At 48.2% G+C, this 18,651-nt stretch overlaps 1 protein-coding gene across 6 annotated transcripts in view; it reads left to right on the top strand.

The window, feature by feature from the left end:
• The window catches only part of Rbm10 (RNA binding motif protein 10), a 29,030-nt gene extending 19,679 nt beyond the window's left edge, over window positions 1–9,351 (top strand). For 3 of the 6 annotated variants that reach the window (XM_026413725.2, XM_026413727.2, XM_026413722.2), the window contains 18 exons: window positions 1,209–1,295; window positions 3,285–3,345; window positions 3,489–3,665; window positions 4,023–4,183; window positions 4,351–4,448; window positions 4,535–4,622; window positions 5,316–5,502; window positions 5,606–5,748; window positions 5,862–5,979; window positions 6,065–6,156; window positions 6,266–6,430; window positions 7,584–7,733; window positions 7,828–7,893; window positions 7,969–8,160; window positions 8,249–8,323; window positions 8,602–8,708; window positions 8,789–8,918; window positions 9,004–9,351. In XM_026413725.2, the coding sequence (XP_026269510.1) occupies window positions 1,209–1,295; window positions 3,285–3,345; window positions 3,489–3,665; window positions 4,023–4,183; window positions 4,351–4,448; window positions 4,535–4,622; window positions 5,316–5,502; window positions 5,606–5,748; window positions 5,862–5,979; window positions 6,065–6,156; window positions 6,266–6,430; window positions 7,584–7,733; window positions 7,828–7,893; window positions 7,969–8,160; window positions 8,249–8,323; window positions 8,602–8,708; window positions 8,789–8,918; window positions 9,004–9,129 (2,223 nt within the window). In that variant the 3' untranslated portion in view covers window positions 9,130–9,351. The remainder of the gene's footprint in view (window positions 1–1,208; window positions 1,296–3,284; window positions 3,346–3,488; window positions 3,666–4,022; window positions 4,184–4,350; window positions 4,449–4,534; window positions 4,623–5,315; window positions 5,503–5,605; window positions 5,749–5,861; window positions 5,980–6,064; window positions 6,157–6,265; window positions 6,431–7,583; window positions 7,734–7,827; window positions 7,894–7,968; window positions 8,161–8,248; window positions 8,324–8,601; window positions 8,709–8,788; window positions 8,919–9,003) is intronic. The other 3 variants (XM_026413729.2, XM_026413723.2, XM_026413724.2) reach the window with 2 other exon arrangements.
• Window positions 9,352–18,651: the final 9,300 nt, after the last annotated feature.

The following is an 18,651-nucleotide window of genomic DNA, read 5'->3' as shown; positions in this document are numbered from 1 at the left end:
TGGCCCCTTCCTACCGCCAGACTCTATCTAGTGCTGTCCCTCCACCTCTCCCGGCTGAGCTTTCAGAGAAAGAGCTGCCTGGGTGGGTTTGTTCCCCTAGCTTCCCATGCTCCCAGTGGGTGGGTGAGTCCCTGGGGGACCGCCCTACTCCAGAGTTATCCAAAGCCAGGACTTTGTTTCTCTCTCAGGACCACTGGGGAATGTAGCTTTTGGCACATGAACTAGCAAAGCCCATTTTGTCAGCCTTCTCCCTGCATGTGCATTTGGCCTTTCGAGTTCCATGCAAATGGACACTACTCTGTTAGTTGAAAGTCCCAATCAAGTGTGATAGTTTTATTAACATCCTGGACTCACTTTGCTGTCCCCTCCCTTCCTCTCCCCTTCCCACTGCCCTTTCTACCCACAGTGGGCACCGCCTCTGCCTTCCCAGCAAGGGTCCCCGCACAATCAGCAATGGAGGGAGCCTGCTCCCCTCACACGGCATGGAATCCCAACCCAGCAACTTTGGGACCTTATGAGACCCAAGGATCTGCCTTTGCCACCCAGCCCAGACCCCAGATCCTAGACCCCTGGAGTAGAGCACTGGAGAGAAGCTTCAGGGGAGGAAGGAATAGCTGTGGTAAAGTGGAGGGTCCCAGCAGAGGCAGCCCTGGGGCCAGCTCTGTGGGTCATAGGCTAGTGCGGTGGGCCCAGGACCCAGCCAGCCTTGGGAAGGCGGCCTCATTCAAGGCGGGAACTTCCGTCTGTTAAATATGGCTCTTTCTTTTTCCCCTTCTCCAGCACTAGCGCGCGCGTGTGCGCTCTCTCTCTTTCTCTCCCCTTCTTTCCCTCCCCTCCCCTTCTCCCCTCATCCCCAAGTGTAGCCTGAGTAGTGCTGGCCCTGGGTGTGGCCTGGCAGTGTCAGGGCCGAGTGGGGGGTTCTCCCCATTGTCCACAGGCGTCGGTCAGCCGAGCACTGTGTGCCTGGTGGTGTGTGTTCACGTGTGTGTGTGTGTGCCCGGAAAAGCAGCAAGCAGCTGCGCCCGAGAGCTGTGGCGCTTTCCCTCCCTCCCTCCCTTCCTTCTTCCCTCCGTCAGTTCTCCGACCTCCCTCCATTCCCTGTCCCTCATCCATCCAGCTGAAGGGCTCGCTCACTCTCTTCTCCTTTGCTGAAACGGTGCGTGGGGCACTGCTGCCTGGACCTCACTGCACTCTGCTTTTTCCCACAGCACTCCCTCAACATCCTTGGCCAGAAGGTGTCTATGCACTACAGTGATCCCAAGCCCAAGATCAATGAGGACTGGCTGTGTAATAAGGTACAGGGGTGTTGGGCATCGGGTACTATGGAGAAAGACAGCCCCAGCAGGGGTGGTAGCAGCTCTCTCTGAACCTGTGAGGAGGCATGGGTGTCAAGGACTGGTTCTCCAGCCCTAGCCAGGCTCTGCCCTCAAAACAGTCTTGCCTGGATTCCTAGTGGGCTTGAAAGAAATATTCACATAAATGGCTACTATGTGATCATGTGGGCCTATTGCAGTGTATAGAATGTGTGCTCTGGAGCCAGACTGGCTGCAGTCACACCATCCTAGGTCTGCCTTGATGATGGTCGAGGTGCTTTTCCTCTCTCTGCCACAGTATCCCTGGCTCTAAGAGGCAAGTTCTAATGAGGTTGTGGGGAGGTGGACGGCATCAATGGGAAGGTAACAGCCCACAGGCAACACAGTGTAAGTGTTCACTCTTACCATTGAAGAAAAGCACACTACGTTCAGAGGACCCATATCAGGTGACTCAACCTTGAAGGGAATCCTGACACAGCCACCTCAAATGTGAGCCTGGAGGGTACAGCATGTAGGTTTTGTGGTTACCTTCATATTCCCTAAGAGGAAGCTAGGACTCAAAGGTAGAACTATGGATGTATTTAGCCAGGATTTGCTCCTGATCACAGGGACCACTGGTTCCCTAATGGCTTCAGGTCTGCCCTGAGGGGCAGCTTTGCAGTTCCACAGCCTCATCTCCCATGGTCATCTGTCAGTCTCCAAACCAAATTAGAAGAAAGAACTAGTGGGGGTGCTGACCCTTTCCCAGAAAAGTAATCTGCCTATTCAGGGGAGAGTGGCATCTTCCCGTCCTAACATTAAAAAGTCCTGTCGGAGGGTGAGTGCTCAACCTTCCTGAAGAGGTAGGGACAAAGGAATAGTGGCATTCCATCCCTCTTATATTTTTAGATATTCCTTTAAACCAAGGTTCTCTTTGCCTCCTTCCCCTCCTTTATGCCCCGCATTCCTGTTGGTTGCCAGGTCCTGTTGCTTCCATCTCAGAAATGCCACCTTCCTTCCCTTGCCATTCCCGCTGCTCATGCCAATCCTCACGCCCTCCCACCCAGTCGCCGTGGAGCCCTCTCTGGTATGCTGGCCTCCTGCCTCTTTTTCCCACCCTCACCTGTAACATTGCAGCTGAAACCAAGCTCTGACCATGCCCCTCCTTTTCTGCTTAAAACCCTTATAACTCTGAGCTTAAGCATGAGATCCTCCTGTCACCTAGCGTCTTCCCATCCCAACTTTGTCTCTTGCTTCTCTGCTTGCTTCTTTGTGACAGCTACAGAAAATCTCTTGTTCCCTCTGCTAGGAATATCTTCCCAGCAAAACTAAACTTCTGGGCCTCCAAGATCAAACATCCTGCTTCTGTGTAGCCTTCCCTAAGCCCCTATTGGTGCACAGTCCAAGCAGACCCAGCTGCTCTCCCTATGCTACACCTACCTCCGTGCTGTTAGGCTCCCCGGGCAGTTGTGACATCCTAGCCACATATGGCAGACTTGGCAAGGAAGCAATGTTTAGTACCTGATAGGGATAGAATGTAGTAGAACTGGAAGAGGTTTACAGAAGCTGGAATATCCAAGGAAAATTTCTCAAGAGTAGTAGGATTCAACATAGTCTTAAAGGAGGGGTGGATAGGAAGGAAAATTGATGATTTCTGATTAGAGAAGCAAGTCTTGGGAAGAGAAACCTACTAAAAGGACTGAGCAGGGCACTCCTGGGAGTTGGTACCCCCAAGGATACAGAAGGAGTTATAAATTAAGGGAGTTGATTGATGATCTGGGGGTGGCACTGAGGAACCAGTTTGAGACCATGTAAAAGAAGATTCACAGGACTGAGAATGACAGCAAAAGTTCCAGAAAAGGCCCCTGCCACCCCTACCTAACCCAGGGACCCCCCCTTCCTGGACCATTGTGGGGAGGATCTCTGGATCCAGGTTATGAGGGTACAATGGAAAGCCCTGTCCCCTCTGACTGCCTGGCCTATGCCTCACAGTGTGGCGTCCAGAACTTCAAACGCCGAGAAAAGTGCTTCAAATGTGGCGTGCCCAAGTCAGGTGAGACCCACCTACCTCCCCAGAACTTGGGAATGAAGGGCGAGGGGCTGGAGCTCAGGGCTTGGTGTTGTGATATGTGTGAGGGTGACCAGCTGTGGAGCCTCCCTCTTTGTTACCAGCCTATGTCCCACCATCCCCAACAGAGGCAGAGCAGAAGCTGCCCCTTGGAACAAGGCTGGATCCACAGGCGCTGCCATTGGGTGGCCGGGAGCTAAGCCAGGGCCTGCTCCCACTGCCACAGCCCTACCAGGCCCAAGGAGTGCTGGCCTCCCAAGCCCTGTCACAGGGTTCAGAGCCAAGCTCGGAGAACGCCAATGACAGTGAGTCAGTCATTCCTTCCCTCTTCCTACATGCCCTTGGTGTCTGGGCCCAGCCCGCCAAGGCCAGAGAAGTGGTAATGAACAGGACTGGGGCCTCAGAAGTATCCACCTGGTATGGGGATATACATGTGATATAGGGAAAGCTGGGGGGAGGACCAGATGACAATGCAACTTTGGGGGTGTATTAGAAAGATTTTCAGCAGGAGAGCAACCAAGTTGGCACCTGGGAGGAGGAATTGAAGAAGCAGCAGGTGCACACACTTAGAGGCCAGAGGACAGGGAGCTGTGGGGAGCCACTGGTTAGGGGCCCGGGCAGACTGTCACGGATGTCTCCTAACACTGGGACCCTTCCCACAGCCATCATCTTACGCAATCTGAACCCACATAGCACCATGGACTCCATCCTGGGGGCCCTGGCACCCTACGCGGTGCTGTCCTCCTCCAATGTGCGAGTCATCAAGGACAAACAGACCCAACTGAACAGAGGCTTCGCCTTCATCCAGCTCTCCACCATCGTGGTGAGGGCGGCACAGGGGGGGGCCGGGCAGCCAGGGTCCCGGCCCCCGGGGTGGGGAGGAGGGACCCTTCCCCTACCCCCCACCGCGGCCCCAAGCCTGGAAATGGGGCAATGGAGCCGGGGGCCTCCCCGGGCCTGACCCTTCTGTTCCCTGCCGCCCCTCTACAGGAGGCAGCCCAACTGCTGCAGATCCTGCAGGCCCTGCACCCACCACTCACCATCGATGGCAAGACCATCAACGTCGAGTTTGCCAAGGGTTCTAAGAGGTCAGGGCCCCACCTGTGTCCCCTCCCAGCTTGCCCCCCGGCTTGGGGCCTCCCATTTCACTCCCAGTCTCTACCATCCTCTCCAGGGACATGGCCTCCAACGAAGGCAGTCGCATCAATGCTGCCTCTGTGGCCAGCACTGCCATTGCTGCGGCCCAGTGGGCCATCTCACAGGTACTCAGCCCCTCTGCCCCCAGCACCCTGACACTTGGCTTTCTCAATCCTCCTGTACCCTCTCTGCAAACAGCAGGGCTGGCTTGCTATCTGAGGATACAAAGCCCTGTCACAGTGGCTGGTGCGGGCCCTCCACCTTGTTCCCAGCTCTGTAGACAACTCCGTCCTCTCCAGCTTCTTTCCAAGTCACCTCCCCGGCTTTCACTGACAGCACTCTGTTCTATTGGGTGAAATTTTTTTATTGTCCTGAATTGGTACAGTGTATTACATAATATACACACACACACACACACACACACACACACAGGCACACAAGTATGTATATATACCATATTCCTTAATAAAAATGAATTTTTAAGTGGATGAAAGAAAATTGAGAGAAGAGAATAAAGTGGGAAGATGGGTGTCTTCCTTGATCTCGCACCCAGCACACATGTCACTCCCTCACAACAATATCAACCTCAGGAGCATTGGGGCGTGTATTGTTTTTTGGGGTTTTTTTTTTTCTTCTTATTTTCTCCACTACCCTGTTCTCTCCTGGTTGGATGGCTCTGAATTTTCACTTGTCTTAAGGTTGCATGCTTATTGGTCAGGCAGATACATTAGCTTCACACATAGGACAGACGCTGCCATCAGGTCTCCTCACTTAATATCCCCTCCTTTTCTAATGAGCCCCTCCCACCTGCCCCTCAGGCCTCCCAGGGTGGGGAGGGTGCCTGGGCCACCCCCGAGGAGCCACCGGTCGACTACAGCTACTACCAACAGGATGAGGGCTATGGCGGCAGCCAGGGCACAGACTCCTCCCTCTATGCCCATGGCTACCTCAAAGGCACCAAGGGCCCCGGAATCACTGGAACCAAAGGGGATCCAACAGGAGCAGGTGAGCCCCAGCTTCTCTCCCTGAGCCCAACTTGGGGCCCACAGGCATAGAATCCCTCGCCTCACCATTCATGGGCATTCTCTCTTGGTGTCCCTCTTCCTAGGTCCTGAGGCCTCCCTAGAGCCTGGGGCAGATTCTGTGTCACTGCAGGCTTTCTCCCGTGCCCAGCCTGGTACTGCCCCTGGCCTCTACCAACAGTCAGCAGCTGAGGCAAGCAGCAGCCAGGGCACTGCTGCCAACAGCCAGGTGAGTGAGCTCTGGGGATATGGGGCGGGGTAGGACATGCAGGGGACATCCTGGATGGGCAGGGGTAGCATTGGCAAACACTGAGCCTTGTTCCTGTCTGGCCCCATGACCAGTCATACACCATCATGTCACCTGCTGTGCTCAAATCTGAGCTCCAGAGCCCTACCCATCCCAGCTCTGCCCTACCACCGGCCACCAGCCCCACTGCCCAGGAGTCCTATAGCCAGTATCGTGAGTAGCCACGGCTTGTGGGTAGGGGGTGGGGAGTTCTTAAATCAGGGAGGAGTGTGACCCCCTCACGTTTCCTTCTTCCCAGCTGTTCCTGATGTCTCCACGTACCAGTATGATGAGACATCTGGCTACTACTATGACCCTCAGACCGGCCTCTACTATGACCCCAATTCCCAGGTGATGGGACAGCCCAAGGAAATATGGGGAGGGGTCAAATGGCAGCTGACCCTGTGGGTCCCTTTCTCGAGTTCTTTCCTCATGCTCCCTCTCCTTCCCTGTCTCCCAGTATTACTACAATGCTCAGAGCCAGCAATACCTATACTGGGATGGGGAGCGGCGAACCTATGTTCCTGCCCTGGAGCAGTCAGCTGACGGACATAAGGAGACAGGGGCACCATCAAAGGAGGGCAAAGAGAAGAAGGAGAAGCACAAGACCAAGACAGCCCAACAGGTGAACCCTGAGCCTCTGCCTGGCTATTTGGTGTCTGTTCTGTCATCTCTTGCTCCTTCCTGCTGAGGGAAGTGGGATGGTGAGAGACCATGAACCTAACTATTCCAGACAAGGATTTATAAGCCAGAGGAATTCTCATAGGCCAAGTGAAGCCATTGCAGCTGGGTGCAGTGGCATACACTTGTAATCTCAGTAACTCAGGAAACTGAGGCAGGATCACAAGTTTGTAACCCTGTCTCAAAAAATAAACATGCCTGGGGGTGTAGCTCAGTGGTAGAGCACCCCTGGGTTCAGTCCCCAGCACACATACACAAAAATAACTATTGTAGTGTTTTGTCTTAGTAGGCAGTTGCAGGGAACTTCAGTATCTCTGTGGAGAAAGATTATGGCATTTGGGGCACAGTTTCTAGAAACAAGGACTAAGTGCTCAGCAATCCCCCTAGGAAGTCCCATCATCAACCTCATCATTCTAAACATGATAGCATGCCCCAAGGAAAACAACATGGAATATAGCATCGTGTCACACATGCAAATTACAATGGCATGCACAGGTAGGTAGACCATCCTCTGCATTGTAGAAAGATAAAGTGAAAGCACAGCAAATGTTAACAGTGCGGTGCCTGTCAGAGGACTTGATGAGTAATGCTGGTAACCAATGACACAGAATAGGAATTTGCACTGCCACCTCTCTCACCTGCTTGTTCAGCTTTCAACTTCATCTGCCTTCCAGATGGGCCCACTCTTCTTCCCAGATTGCTTCTGCCATCTTGCCCTTGCAAATCAAAGTGGGTGGGGGGGCCATAGAAGGGAAGTGATGGAATGTTGAAAGATGGGGCCAGTGGGAGCCAGGGTACCAAGCACTTTGCAGGCCCTGGTCCCAAGTTTGAGTTTGTTCTTGGTGGGATGTGACAAGAAAGAGTTTGAAGGAAATTTTGTTTGGGGATGGTTTACAGTTTGTAGGAGAGCACTAGATGGTTGTGGGAGCTGTAGCCCAGAGGTCAGTTATATCCTGTTGCAGTCATTCTGACTAGAGAGTTATGGGTTTGGGGCTGTGGGAGAGTAGTCTACCGCAAGGACTGTAAGCCAGCAGATTGTGGATGGTCCCAGCAGTTTGAGGGTTCTTAGGAGTCTCACCTCCACTCTCAACGTCCAGATTGCCAAGGACATGGAACGCTGGGCCCGTAGTCTCAATAAGCAGAAAGAAAACTTCAAAAACAGCTTCCAGCCTATTAGCTCTCTACGAGATGATGAAAGGCGGGAGTCGGCAACTGCAGATGCGGGCTATGCCATTCTTGAGAAGAAGGTATGTTGTGGCCACCCATCTGTACCCTGCCTGTGACCTCATCATTCCTCTGAGCCCTCTGTGGAACCCTGAATTTCTGTGTCCTCCACCCCAGGGAGCATTAGCTGAGAGACAACACACCAGCATGGATCTCCCCAAATTGGCCAGTGATGACCGTCCAGTGAGTGCCGGTAAAGAAAGGGGTAGGGAACTCTGATCTGGCCAGATCTGACCACCCACCCTCATTCTCTAACAGAGCCCACCTCGGGGGCTGGTGGCAGCCTACAGTGGGGAGAGTGACAGTGAGGAGGAGCAGGAGCGAGGTGGGGGCCCTGAACGAGAGGAAAAACTCACAGACTGGCAGAAGCTGGCCTGTCTGCTCTGCCGGCGCCAGTTCCCCAGCAAGGAGGCACTTATCCGGCACCAGCAGCTCTCTGGGCTCCACAAGGTGACTGAGGGGAAGGTTGTCAGGGACACCCTGTACCTGGCCCATCCCAGCTCAGCCACTTGATTCCATGTCCTATACCCCTTTGCAGCAAAACCTTGAGATTCACCGGCGAGCCCACTTGTCAGAAAATGAGCTAGAAGCACTAGAGAAAAATGATATGGAGGTGAGGTGTGATCTACTTCTCCAGTCCCTCTGTCCCTTCGAAGTCCCCATTCCCCAGGCAGCAGGACTTCAAGTCCTTACCCAGGTACAGCCTGGCAGCCTCTAGTCTTTCTATCCCTGTGAGGCCTCTTTCCAGTCCCCCCACCCTCAGGACCTGGGACCTACTGGCTAGATCAAGTTCCCCTTATGAGCCCATCCCATCCACACCCACGTTTCCTAAAGACAGTAGCTAGCTCCCCAACATTCTCACACATAAACACACACAAAAAAAATTTTCAGCAAATGAAGTACCGGGACCGTGCAGCTGAACGCAGGGAGAAGTATGGCATCCCTGAGCCGCCAGAGCCCAAGAGGAGGAAGTATGGCGGCATATCTACAGCCTCCGTGTGGGTACTGGGCTGGGTGCCAGGTGAGGAGAGGTGGGGCTGGCAGACCGACGACTCACACCGTACACTGTCCCCTGCAGGGACTTTGAGCAGCCCACTCGGGATGGGCTGGGCAGTGACAACATTGGCAGTCGCATGCTCCAGGCCATGGGCTGGAAAGAGGGCAGTGGCCTGGGCCGCAAGAAGCAGGGCATTGTAACACCCATTGAGGTGAGACTCCATGAACCCATCCCTTTCCCAGTACTCAGCACTGTGTGCGCCCCAACCTGACTAAGCCTTCCTCTCTCTCTTACAGGCCCAAACACGGGTGCGGGGCTCTGGCCTAGGTGCCCGGGGCAGTTCCTATGGGGTCACCTCAACTGAGTCCTACAAGGAGACACTGCACAAGACAATGGTGACACGCTTCAATGAGGCCCAGTGAGCAACTGCAAAAGCAATTTCTAGAGATGTTGTGTGTCCATCCAGAGGCAAAGGAGGATGATGAGGTGTTGGGTGGTCTGAGGGAGGTCTTGCTCTATATACTGGTCTGCTCCCTGGGCAGAGAGGCCCTGACCAAATCAAACTTTGAGTTGGTGACTTTTGTTGGGAAATTGGGCTGGGATCATGTTCTTTTTGTAATAAAAGCTGAAAAGCCTGCGCCTTATATCTCTTCTTTCTCATGCCCTGGCATAGTTTATGGCCCATGAAGACACAGGAACACAAACATAGATGGACAGGAAGCCTCATCATCAGGTCAACACTAGTGGCACTGGTGGCATTAAATATCTAGTGCATGATTGCTACCAGAACACAGGCTTCTGGCCTGCACCACAATCCATAAGATCCTGGTCAAGGCCCCTTTCCCTTGCCAGACTCTTGCAGGTCCTGCTATACCAAGAAATCCATCACCACAAGGCTTGTAGTCCCCCAAGAAATCCATCACCACAAGGCTTGGAGTGTCAGAGCCAGGACTAGGAATCCCTCTTCCCCTGTCCTCACTGCCCCCTAGCAGCATTTAGGCCTATGATCCCAAGACCAAATTATGCTTTGCCACCCCTGGAGCTGGAGAAAATCCTCTCAGGCATTGCCATGGAGAAAACAACGATGCTCAGGTGTGGTTGGCCCTGGGCCTTCAATATAACTGATGACACCAGAGGAAGCTCAGCCTGCAAATTCTGTGACCATTGGGGTCTACCTTCAGCCCCCTCCACAGCTATTAACCAGTGCCCCACCCCTCTGGCCTACAACCTCTGAATCCCAAGCAGGTGTCTCATCTCTTGGCAGAGGTTCTGGATGCAGTGGAACATGAAGCTGGGGTTGCCCTCCCCCAGACCTCAGAGGGCTGAGCTGTGAAGTGGGGTCAGGAATACACTCAGACCCCCCCCCCAAGCTTATATAAAAGAACCATGGAAAGAAGGGAGTGCTGGAAAGCAATTGATATGAAGTCCCTTTCCCACTTAATATTCTTACCACTCAGCACTAACTTTGCTTCCCCCCCCCCAAAGAGGCTACACTCCACAAATATTCAGAATCAAAGCTGGCTTTTGCTTATTTTTATGTGTTGCTGAGGATTGAACTCAGGACCTCACAAGTGGTAGGTGAGCACTCTACCGCTGAGCCACAACCCCAGCCCCCAAGGCTGGCTTTTAATAAAACATCTTAAGAGGCTGTAGGCAGGGCTGCGCTTGCCCTAGCATGTGTGAGGCCCTGCGTTGAATCCTCAGCACCACATAAAAGTAAAGGTATGAAAAATACAATGACATTTTTTATAAAAAAAGAGTCTCTGGGTGAGGAAGGGTTTAAAGAGAAAAGGTCACGATGAAACAAAAGGCAGGAAATGTACATATGCAGATTTAGTTAAGCCCCTGCAGGGGGTAATCTCAATTCTGTTTTCTGGGCATCTCCCAGGTCAGTTGGGGCAGCACTTCAGCCTTTCCTCTCAGCCTGCAGAAGTTGCTCAGTTGTAGGGGGGCCCAACTTCAGTCTTTCACTGTGCATTGTGACACTACCCTGCATCCTATTGTGAGAGGCAGGGCTAGAAAGAAGGGGTACCAGGAAGTGAGATGCTGATCTGGGATGAGGTTGTTGCCCTGAAGGGAGGGAATGGAGAAAGGAGAGGGAATGGAAATGGGAATAAAAAGAGGCCACCTGAGCCTGAGTCTCAGGTGTGTCTTTAATCTGGACTCTAGGGCACTTCCTTCCTTCCTACCCCAGAATACCAACCAGGAACCCTTATGCCTCGCTGGCGGTAGTGTACAATAGTATAGCCACTCTGGATGTGTGAAGTTACACATATGCTTATCCTATGACCCAGCAATCCCACTCCTAGATATTTAGCCAGCATAAAAAAAGAAAAACAGGGGGCTGGAGATGTGGCTCAGCGGTAGCGCGCTCGCCTGGCATGCGTGCGGCCCAGGTTCGATCCCCAGCACCACATACCAACAAAGATGTTGTGTCCACCGAGAACTAAGAAATAAATATTAAAAATTCTCTCTCTCTCTCTCCTCTCTCTTTAAAAAAAAGAAAAGAAAAACAGGGCTGGGGATATAGCTCAATGGTAGAGTGCTTGCCTAGCATATGGGAGGCTCTGGGTTTAATTCCCACCACTACCAAAAAAAAAAAAGATACTCGGCCAACATAAATGAAAACATGTCAACAAAAAGACTTGTAGCCCAGCTGAGTGGCACATGCCTATAATCCCAGTGGCTTGCGAGGCTGTGGCAGGAGGATTGTGGGTTCAAAGCCAGTCTCAGCAAAAGGTAGGCACTAAGCAACTCAGACTCTAAATAAAATACAAAATTGGGTTGGGGATGTGGCTCAGTGGTTGAGTGCCCCTGAGTTCAATCCCTAGTACCCCTCCCCCCACAAAGAAAGACATATATGTATATTCATAGCAATTATAATAGCCCAAAACAGAAAACAGCCCAAATGTCCAACTAAAAGACAATTGGTAAATTGTGTTACATTCATATAATGAAACACAATTCAATAATAAAAAGGAACAAAATGTCACTACAATTATTGACATGAATATTATAAACAGTTGAGTGAAAGAAGCTGGACACTAAAGAGTGCATACAGGATAATTCCATTTATGTGAAGTTCAAAATCAGAACAAATTTATGGTGATAACAGAGCATGATTGTTGGGCGTAGGGTGTTACTAGGAAGAGTTGCATGGTAGCTTTCTGGAATGATTAAAAGGTTTTATATCTTGACTGGGATACTGGTCATGTGAGTTCATACCTTATGTAAAAATCCAACCTCAGCATTTTATCATATGTAGATTAAAAAGAAGTTGGAAAAAGACTGCCAAACCAAACTTCAACTAGAAGAAAATAGAGTGGTTCTTTGGTATCTGCAGGGAGTGGGATACTAAAATCCTCAGATCCTCATGTCCCTTATATAAATATGGTGCGGTATTTGCATTAGAACCTATGCATACTTTAAATCGTTTCTATATTACTTAGAATATCCAATACAATGTAAATGTTATGTAAATAGTTTTTTAAATTTTTATTTATCTGTATTTGTTTATTTTTATGTAGGGCTAAGGATCGAACCCAGTGCCTCACACATGCTAGGCAAGCACTCTGTCACTGAGCTACAGCTCCAGCCCATGTAAATAGTTTTTATACTGTATTATTAGACAATGATGACAAGAAAAGAGTATGTGTTCAATAGAAATGCAACCCCCTACCCTGCCCCAAATATTTTCCATCTGTAGTTGGTTGAATCCTCAGATGTAGAACCCACAAATAATGACTGTACTTTTAATTCCAAGAGGAAAAATAGTAATTTTACAGGAGAGAAAGCTGGCAGACACCATCTTAATAAAGGAATTAAATTCTTGTAAAATACTGGATTGTAATTTTAATTTTCTTTGTTCTTGAAAAAATAGAATTGTGAAATGTTTCAGTGTATATGTACTACAAATCACTGTTATCCAATACATACAATTTTATGTCAGTTTAAATGAATAAAAACTACAGAAACAAATATGAAATATTTGATATATACAAAATAATTTGTGCCAAATGTATATAATAATGAAGTGAAATAATAAACACCCAACATGAGAAACAAACAAAATTCTTGTAAAATACTATGTAATTTACACTCCTTAATTTCCTTCATTGTATCCCTCACTGGAATGAAAGCTCCATGGGGGGAGTCTGAAGGAAGGGACTTGTCTGCCTCCTTACCACTGTGTCCCCAATGTCTAGAACAGAAATTGGCACATACCAGAGCTTAGAGGCAGGAATAAATGCATATACAACTGTCTAAATTCATCTAATTGTCAGTATTCTCTCTCACACACACCTTTGTGTGAATATTCAGGGCTGAGGATTAAACCAGGGCCTCACACATGCTAGTCAAGTGCTCTACTAGTGAGCCACACCCCAGTTCAGGATTCTATTCTAATTTATTTGTTTGTTTGTTTGTTTATTTTCAGGAATTTGGGATTGAACCCAAGGGCTTTTACCATTGAGCCACACCCCCAACCCTTTATTTTAAGACAGGGTAAGTTGCATAGGACTCACTAAATTGCTGAGGCTGACCTCAGATCTGTGATCTTTCTGCCTCTGCCTCCTCAGTCCCTGGGATTACAGACAGATGCCACCATGCTCCATTAAAGAACTCCATTTTTTTTTTCACCCCGGGGGCACTCCACTACTGAGCCACATCCCCAGCCAGTTTTTGTATTATTTAGAGATAGGGTCTCACTGAGTTGTTTAGTGCCTCGCTTTTGCTGAGACTGACTTTAAACAGACGAGTCTCCTGCCTCAGCCTCCCAAGTTTCTGGGATTACAGGCATGGACTACAGCACCCAGCCAGGAAGTCCATTTTTAAGAAAGCTTTGCTGTGTCTGTGCTAGCCTCTTGAGTAGTTCCAGCCACTAGGAGGGTAAAGTAGAAGAATCACTTGAACCTAGGCAAAGCCAGCCTGAGCAACCCAGAAAGACCATTTCAAAAGGCCAAAACAAACAAAAACAAAAAGCGGGGGCTAATATATAGAATTCCCAAGAAGCCATAAAAATGCGTCCTCTCAGTGGGGCTTTACATTTCTGGAGGCAGTGTAAAATGCTCCAATCCTTTCTTCCATTCCCCCTCTCCTTTGCCTACTTTCCTACTTTACAGTTATTTTTTTTTCTCACTAGCTGTTCCATCCAATTGAAATGTCCTTCCCTCTCCCATGGGAAAGTCCAAATCCTGTTTCAATTACTGTGTATGCAATATGACTATGTACAATATATAGTATATACTTAATGCATCACTGATACAACTGAAGACAATTCAGAGAAGAACTTAGCCACATTCATAGCTTCAGGTACCACCTCTGCTGCTCCCCAAATTCAGATCTCCAGTGCAGACTCCACCCCCTGAATTCCAGACTCTGTCCCCAGACCAACATCTCTACTTGGTTGTCTGACAGGCATCTCAAATGTAACAGCCAAAACCAAACTCTTGATCTTGCCTCTCATCCATTCCTGTTGGAGTATTTCCCATGTCAGTTGATGGCAATTCCATCCTTCCAACTGCTTAGGCTACAAACCTGAAGGCTCAGCCACAGAACTTCTGTTTATCATACCCCACATCTAATCTCAGTAAATCTGGCATTTTTGCCTTCAAAATAAATTCATAAACCCGGTGTGATGACGCATGACTACAGATCCAGTACTAGGAGGGCTGGGGCAGTGGGGAAGATCACTTGTGCTCAGGAATTGAGACCAGTCTGGACAACATAGAGAAACCATGTCTAAAAAAAAAAAAAGTTTCTGGACATAGACATGGTGACATATGCCTGTATGACTTTAATCCTAACTATTCCAGAACAGGAGGTTTGAAAGTTAAAGGCCAGCCTGGGAAATTTAGGGAAATCCTGTTTCAAAATAAAAAATAAAAAGGATGTAACTCAGTGGTAAAGAGCCCTGGGTTCAATAACCAGTACCACACACACATTAAAAAAAAAAAAAAAAAAAAAAAAACTTAAAATGGTGAATTGGGGGCTGGGGATGTAGCTTACTGGTAGAACCCTTGCCTAGCATGAGAGGCCCTAGGTTCCATCCCCAACACCACAAAAAATAAAACTAACCCAAAGGATCCCACCCTCTCCACTTCTATTTCCACCACCCACCATGGGCTGATTGATGATGTCTTATCATCTGCTGCAGTCTGGCTGGGCACAAATAACCGAGCCGCCACAAAGCCTTGTAGGTTCAAACAGCAACCCTTTATTCTCCAATTCTCACCGGCACTGCACACACACTACTCGGGAACACACTCCTTCCACCGAGCCCCGAGCGCCCAATCTCCCCAACCCCGCGAGAACTGCACGGGAACTCCAAAGTAGCAGGCACCTGGGGCAGACTCCCTATTCCCGCAGCAGGGTCCATATACAACTCAATCAATCCAGCATCATAGCAATTATATACAGCTTAACTCAAATCATCATCTCAATGGTTCACTGGTGTCACCTTTCAACCATTCCCTCTGGCAATATGCCAGGCATCATTTTGACTCGGCTGTGGCTCTCAACAATCATCACTTCTTGGACTCTTGTAGATGCCTTTTCGCTGGTTTCCCTGCTTCTACCTTTCCCCCTATAGTTTGGTCTCTCTCCACACATAGCAGCCAGACTGTTTATTCTAAAACATAATTAGGGGTGGAGCTTAGTGGCAAAGTGTTTGCCTAGCATGTTTGAGGCACTGGGTTCTATCCCCAGCTCTGCAAAAAAAAGTCAAATAACACACAACGTAATTTCTATTTTGTGACTCCCTGTTTAAAACTGTTATGGCTCCCCACGGATCGGTTCTTAGACTAAAAGGCAGACATCTCAGCTGGCTTGCAATGCCCTGCCTGGCCTGGCCTTGCCTTTCCCAGACCTCATGTCATAATCCTTCTACTTTGTCTTTCCTCTTCAACTCTACAGATTTCTATGCTCTTCCGCAAAAATGCCAAGATGCACCTGGGCATGGTAGCGCACGCCTGTAATCCCAGCAGCTCAGGAGGCTGAGACACAGGTTTGTGAGTTCAAAGTCAACCTCAGCAAAAGTAAGGTGCTAAGAGAGACCCTGTCTCTGAAAAAAATACAAAATAGGGCTAGGGATGTGGATCAGTGGTCAAGTGCCCCTGGGTTCAATCCTTGGTAACCTCTCAAAAAAAAAAAAAAGTGCCAAGATGCTTCTAACATCAAGACTTTATGTACCTGATATTTCCTCTGCCGGAATGTTTTTCCTCTATGTTTCCACATGGCTCACTTCCTCACTTCTCACCAGACATTTCCTGACTACTTCAAATGGTTACCAGAAAGGTCTCTCTGAGGTGAGGCAAGGAATAAATAAGAAACCAATCTGAGGGAAAATTATTCTCCACGATTGTGAGGTTAGTCAGTCTCCTTGCTATAGGTCTTGCTATGTCACCAGTTCCCTGCACTTAGAAGGTGCTCAATATATCTTTTTCAAATGTGAAGGTCATTGAAAGGATGTGAGATAGAGAATTTGGGGTAAGGTGATAAAAGCACTTTGTGTTAAACACCTTTGCTCATCATCACATCAGTGAGGCCTTCTTTAATTTCCCCTTAACTTCCTCTTGCTCTATTTTTTCTCCATAGCATTTAGTAGTCATCATATATAGTGATATGCCAAATATTGTTTCCATCAACAGACTGCATATATGACAGTGGTCCAATGACATTAAAATGAAACTGGAAAATTCCTATTGCTCAGTCTTTCTTTCCTTCCTTCTTTCTCCCCACTCCTTCCTTTCTTTTTTATTTTTCTTTTTTATTTTTGGTACCAGGGATTAAATCCACAGGTGCTTAACCACCGAGCCACATCCCCAGCTCTTTTTTGTATTTTATTTAGAGACAGGTTCCCCTGAGTTGCTTAGGCCCTCGCTAAGTTGCTGACATTGGATTTGAACTCATGATCCTCTTGCTTCAGCCTCCAGAGAGTCACCAAGATTACAGACATGCACCACAGCACCTGGCTCCCTCCCTTTCTTTTTTTGCAAGTGCCAGGGACTGAATCCAGAGTCTCATGCATGCTAGACAAGGCAAATGCACAACCTTTGAACTACACCCTCAAACCCAAACCCAAGACCCCCAAAATCCTGATTCTTTTTTTTTAAAGAAGGGGTCTCATGCTGGGATGTAGCTCAGTGGCAAAGCGTCTGCCTTGCATTCCCAAAGCCCTGGGTTCGACCCCCGAGTTCCAGAAAAAACAAACAAAAAAAAAGAACCCCACCAAGAAGGGGTCTCAATGTATTGCCCAGGCAGGCTAAAAGCTGGGTCTAGAAGCGGGCACCACATGCATGGCTCTAAAATGCAGCATTCTGTTGCTATTTGTGTGCTTATGTGTGTGTGTGTGTGTGTGTGAGAGAGAGAGAGAGAGAGAGAGAGAGAGAGAGAGAGAGAGATTGGGGATTGACCCTAGGGCTTTGTACACGCTAGTCAAAATGCTATATTATGGGCTGGGGATGTGGCTCAAGCGGTAGCGCGCTTGCCTGGCATGCGTGTGGCCCGGGTTCGATCCTCAGCACCACATACCAACAAAGATGTTGTGTCCGCCGAGAACTAAAAAAAAATAAATAAATAAATATTAAAAATTAAAAAAAAATGCTATATTATCTAGTGCCTTTATTTTTATTTTATTTATTTTTATGTGGTGCTGTATCATTACTATGTTTAGATGCACAATACCATTGCATTACACTTGTCTACAGTATTCAGTACTGCAATGTGATGTACACATTTGTAGCCTAAGAGTAAAAGTTAAACCACAGATCCTAGGTATGTAGTAGGCTATACCATCTAGATTTATGTATGTTTATATCTTTGATGTTTATATCACATCATTAGGCAATGCAATGACTTTATATACAATACATAATTACTGTTACTTATATATATTTATACAATATATATTCACATATGAATTTATATATTTTTTTTACAGTGTTGAGGATTGAACCCAGTGCCTTGCACGTACAAAGGAAGTACTCCACCACTGAGCTACAACCCCAGCCCTCGAATACATAATATACACACTGAATTTACAGTAAGACATTCATCAGATACAAATGCATGTGAATTATTTACATATTGATACTAGCTATCACTTTATGCAAAACGTGGTCCTTATGTGTATTCTTTTTTTTTTTTTTAGTTGTAGATGAACACAATACCTTTATTTATTTTATGTGGTGCTGAGGATTGAACCCATGCCTCCCGCATTCAAGGCAAGCGCTCTATCATTGAACCACAAATGCAGACCTTTATGTGTATTTTTATTATATATAATTTATATTATAGATGTAACTTTTAGTGGTAGAGGGCTTGCCTAGAATACCAAGGTCTGAGTTTGTTCATCAGTACTGCAAACAAAAATCAAGCCCACCTAGAGACTTGTTTCGTCCCAGCTACTTGGGAGACTGAGGGAAGAGGGTCACTTGAGCCCAGTATTTTGAGACCAGCTTGGGCAACAGAAGGGAGACCCTATATTATAAAAAATAAAATAAGTGACTTATATTATATAATCACAGATACCTACTATGATACATATTTATATGTGAAACTATAATTTTTACTTATTTTTTATGTTTATGGTCTGTCTCACTCCAAAATGTTAGTTTCACGAAGGCAAGACTCCCCATCACTTGGCCCACAGTTTGAGCTCCATAAACGACAAATGAATGAACTCCTTTGGCTACCTGAGCCTCAGTCTCTCCATCTGTAGGATGGGTGTGCCTTTTAATCTGGAGGCACCATCACTTTCCGTTCCCTTTTCCCACAGCACAGAGTACGGCTCCCGGAAATCCTCAGCTCTTGCTTACATTTTCCCGAATTCTGCGCGCTGATACCCACCACGTGCACCAGGCACTGGCCAGACAGGACTACCAACCCCAGCATGCCACTCGCGTTTGGGACGTACCATAGCTTGTAGGGGTATCTGGATCTGAAAC

The sequence above is a fragment of the Urocitellus parryii genome, chromosome X (assembly GCF_045843805.1).
Source record: "Urocitellus parryii isolate mUroPar1 chromosome X, mUroPar1.hap1, whole genome shotgun sequence".
NCBI lineage: Eukaryota > Metazoa > Chordata > Mammalia > Rodentia > Sciuridae > Urocitellus > Urocitellus parryii.
This window is presented reverse-complemented; position numbering and strand designations above follow the sequence as displayed.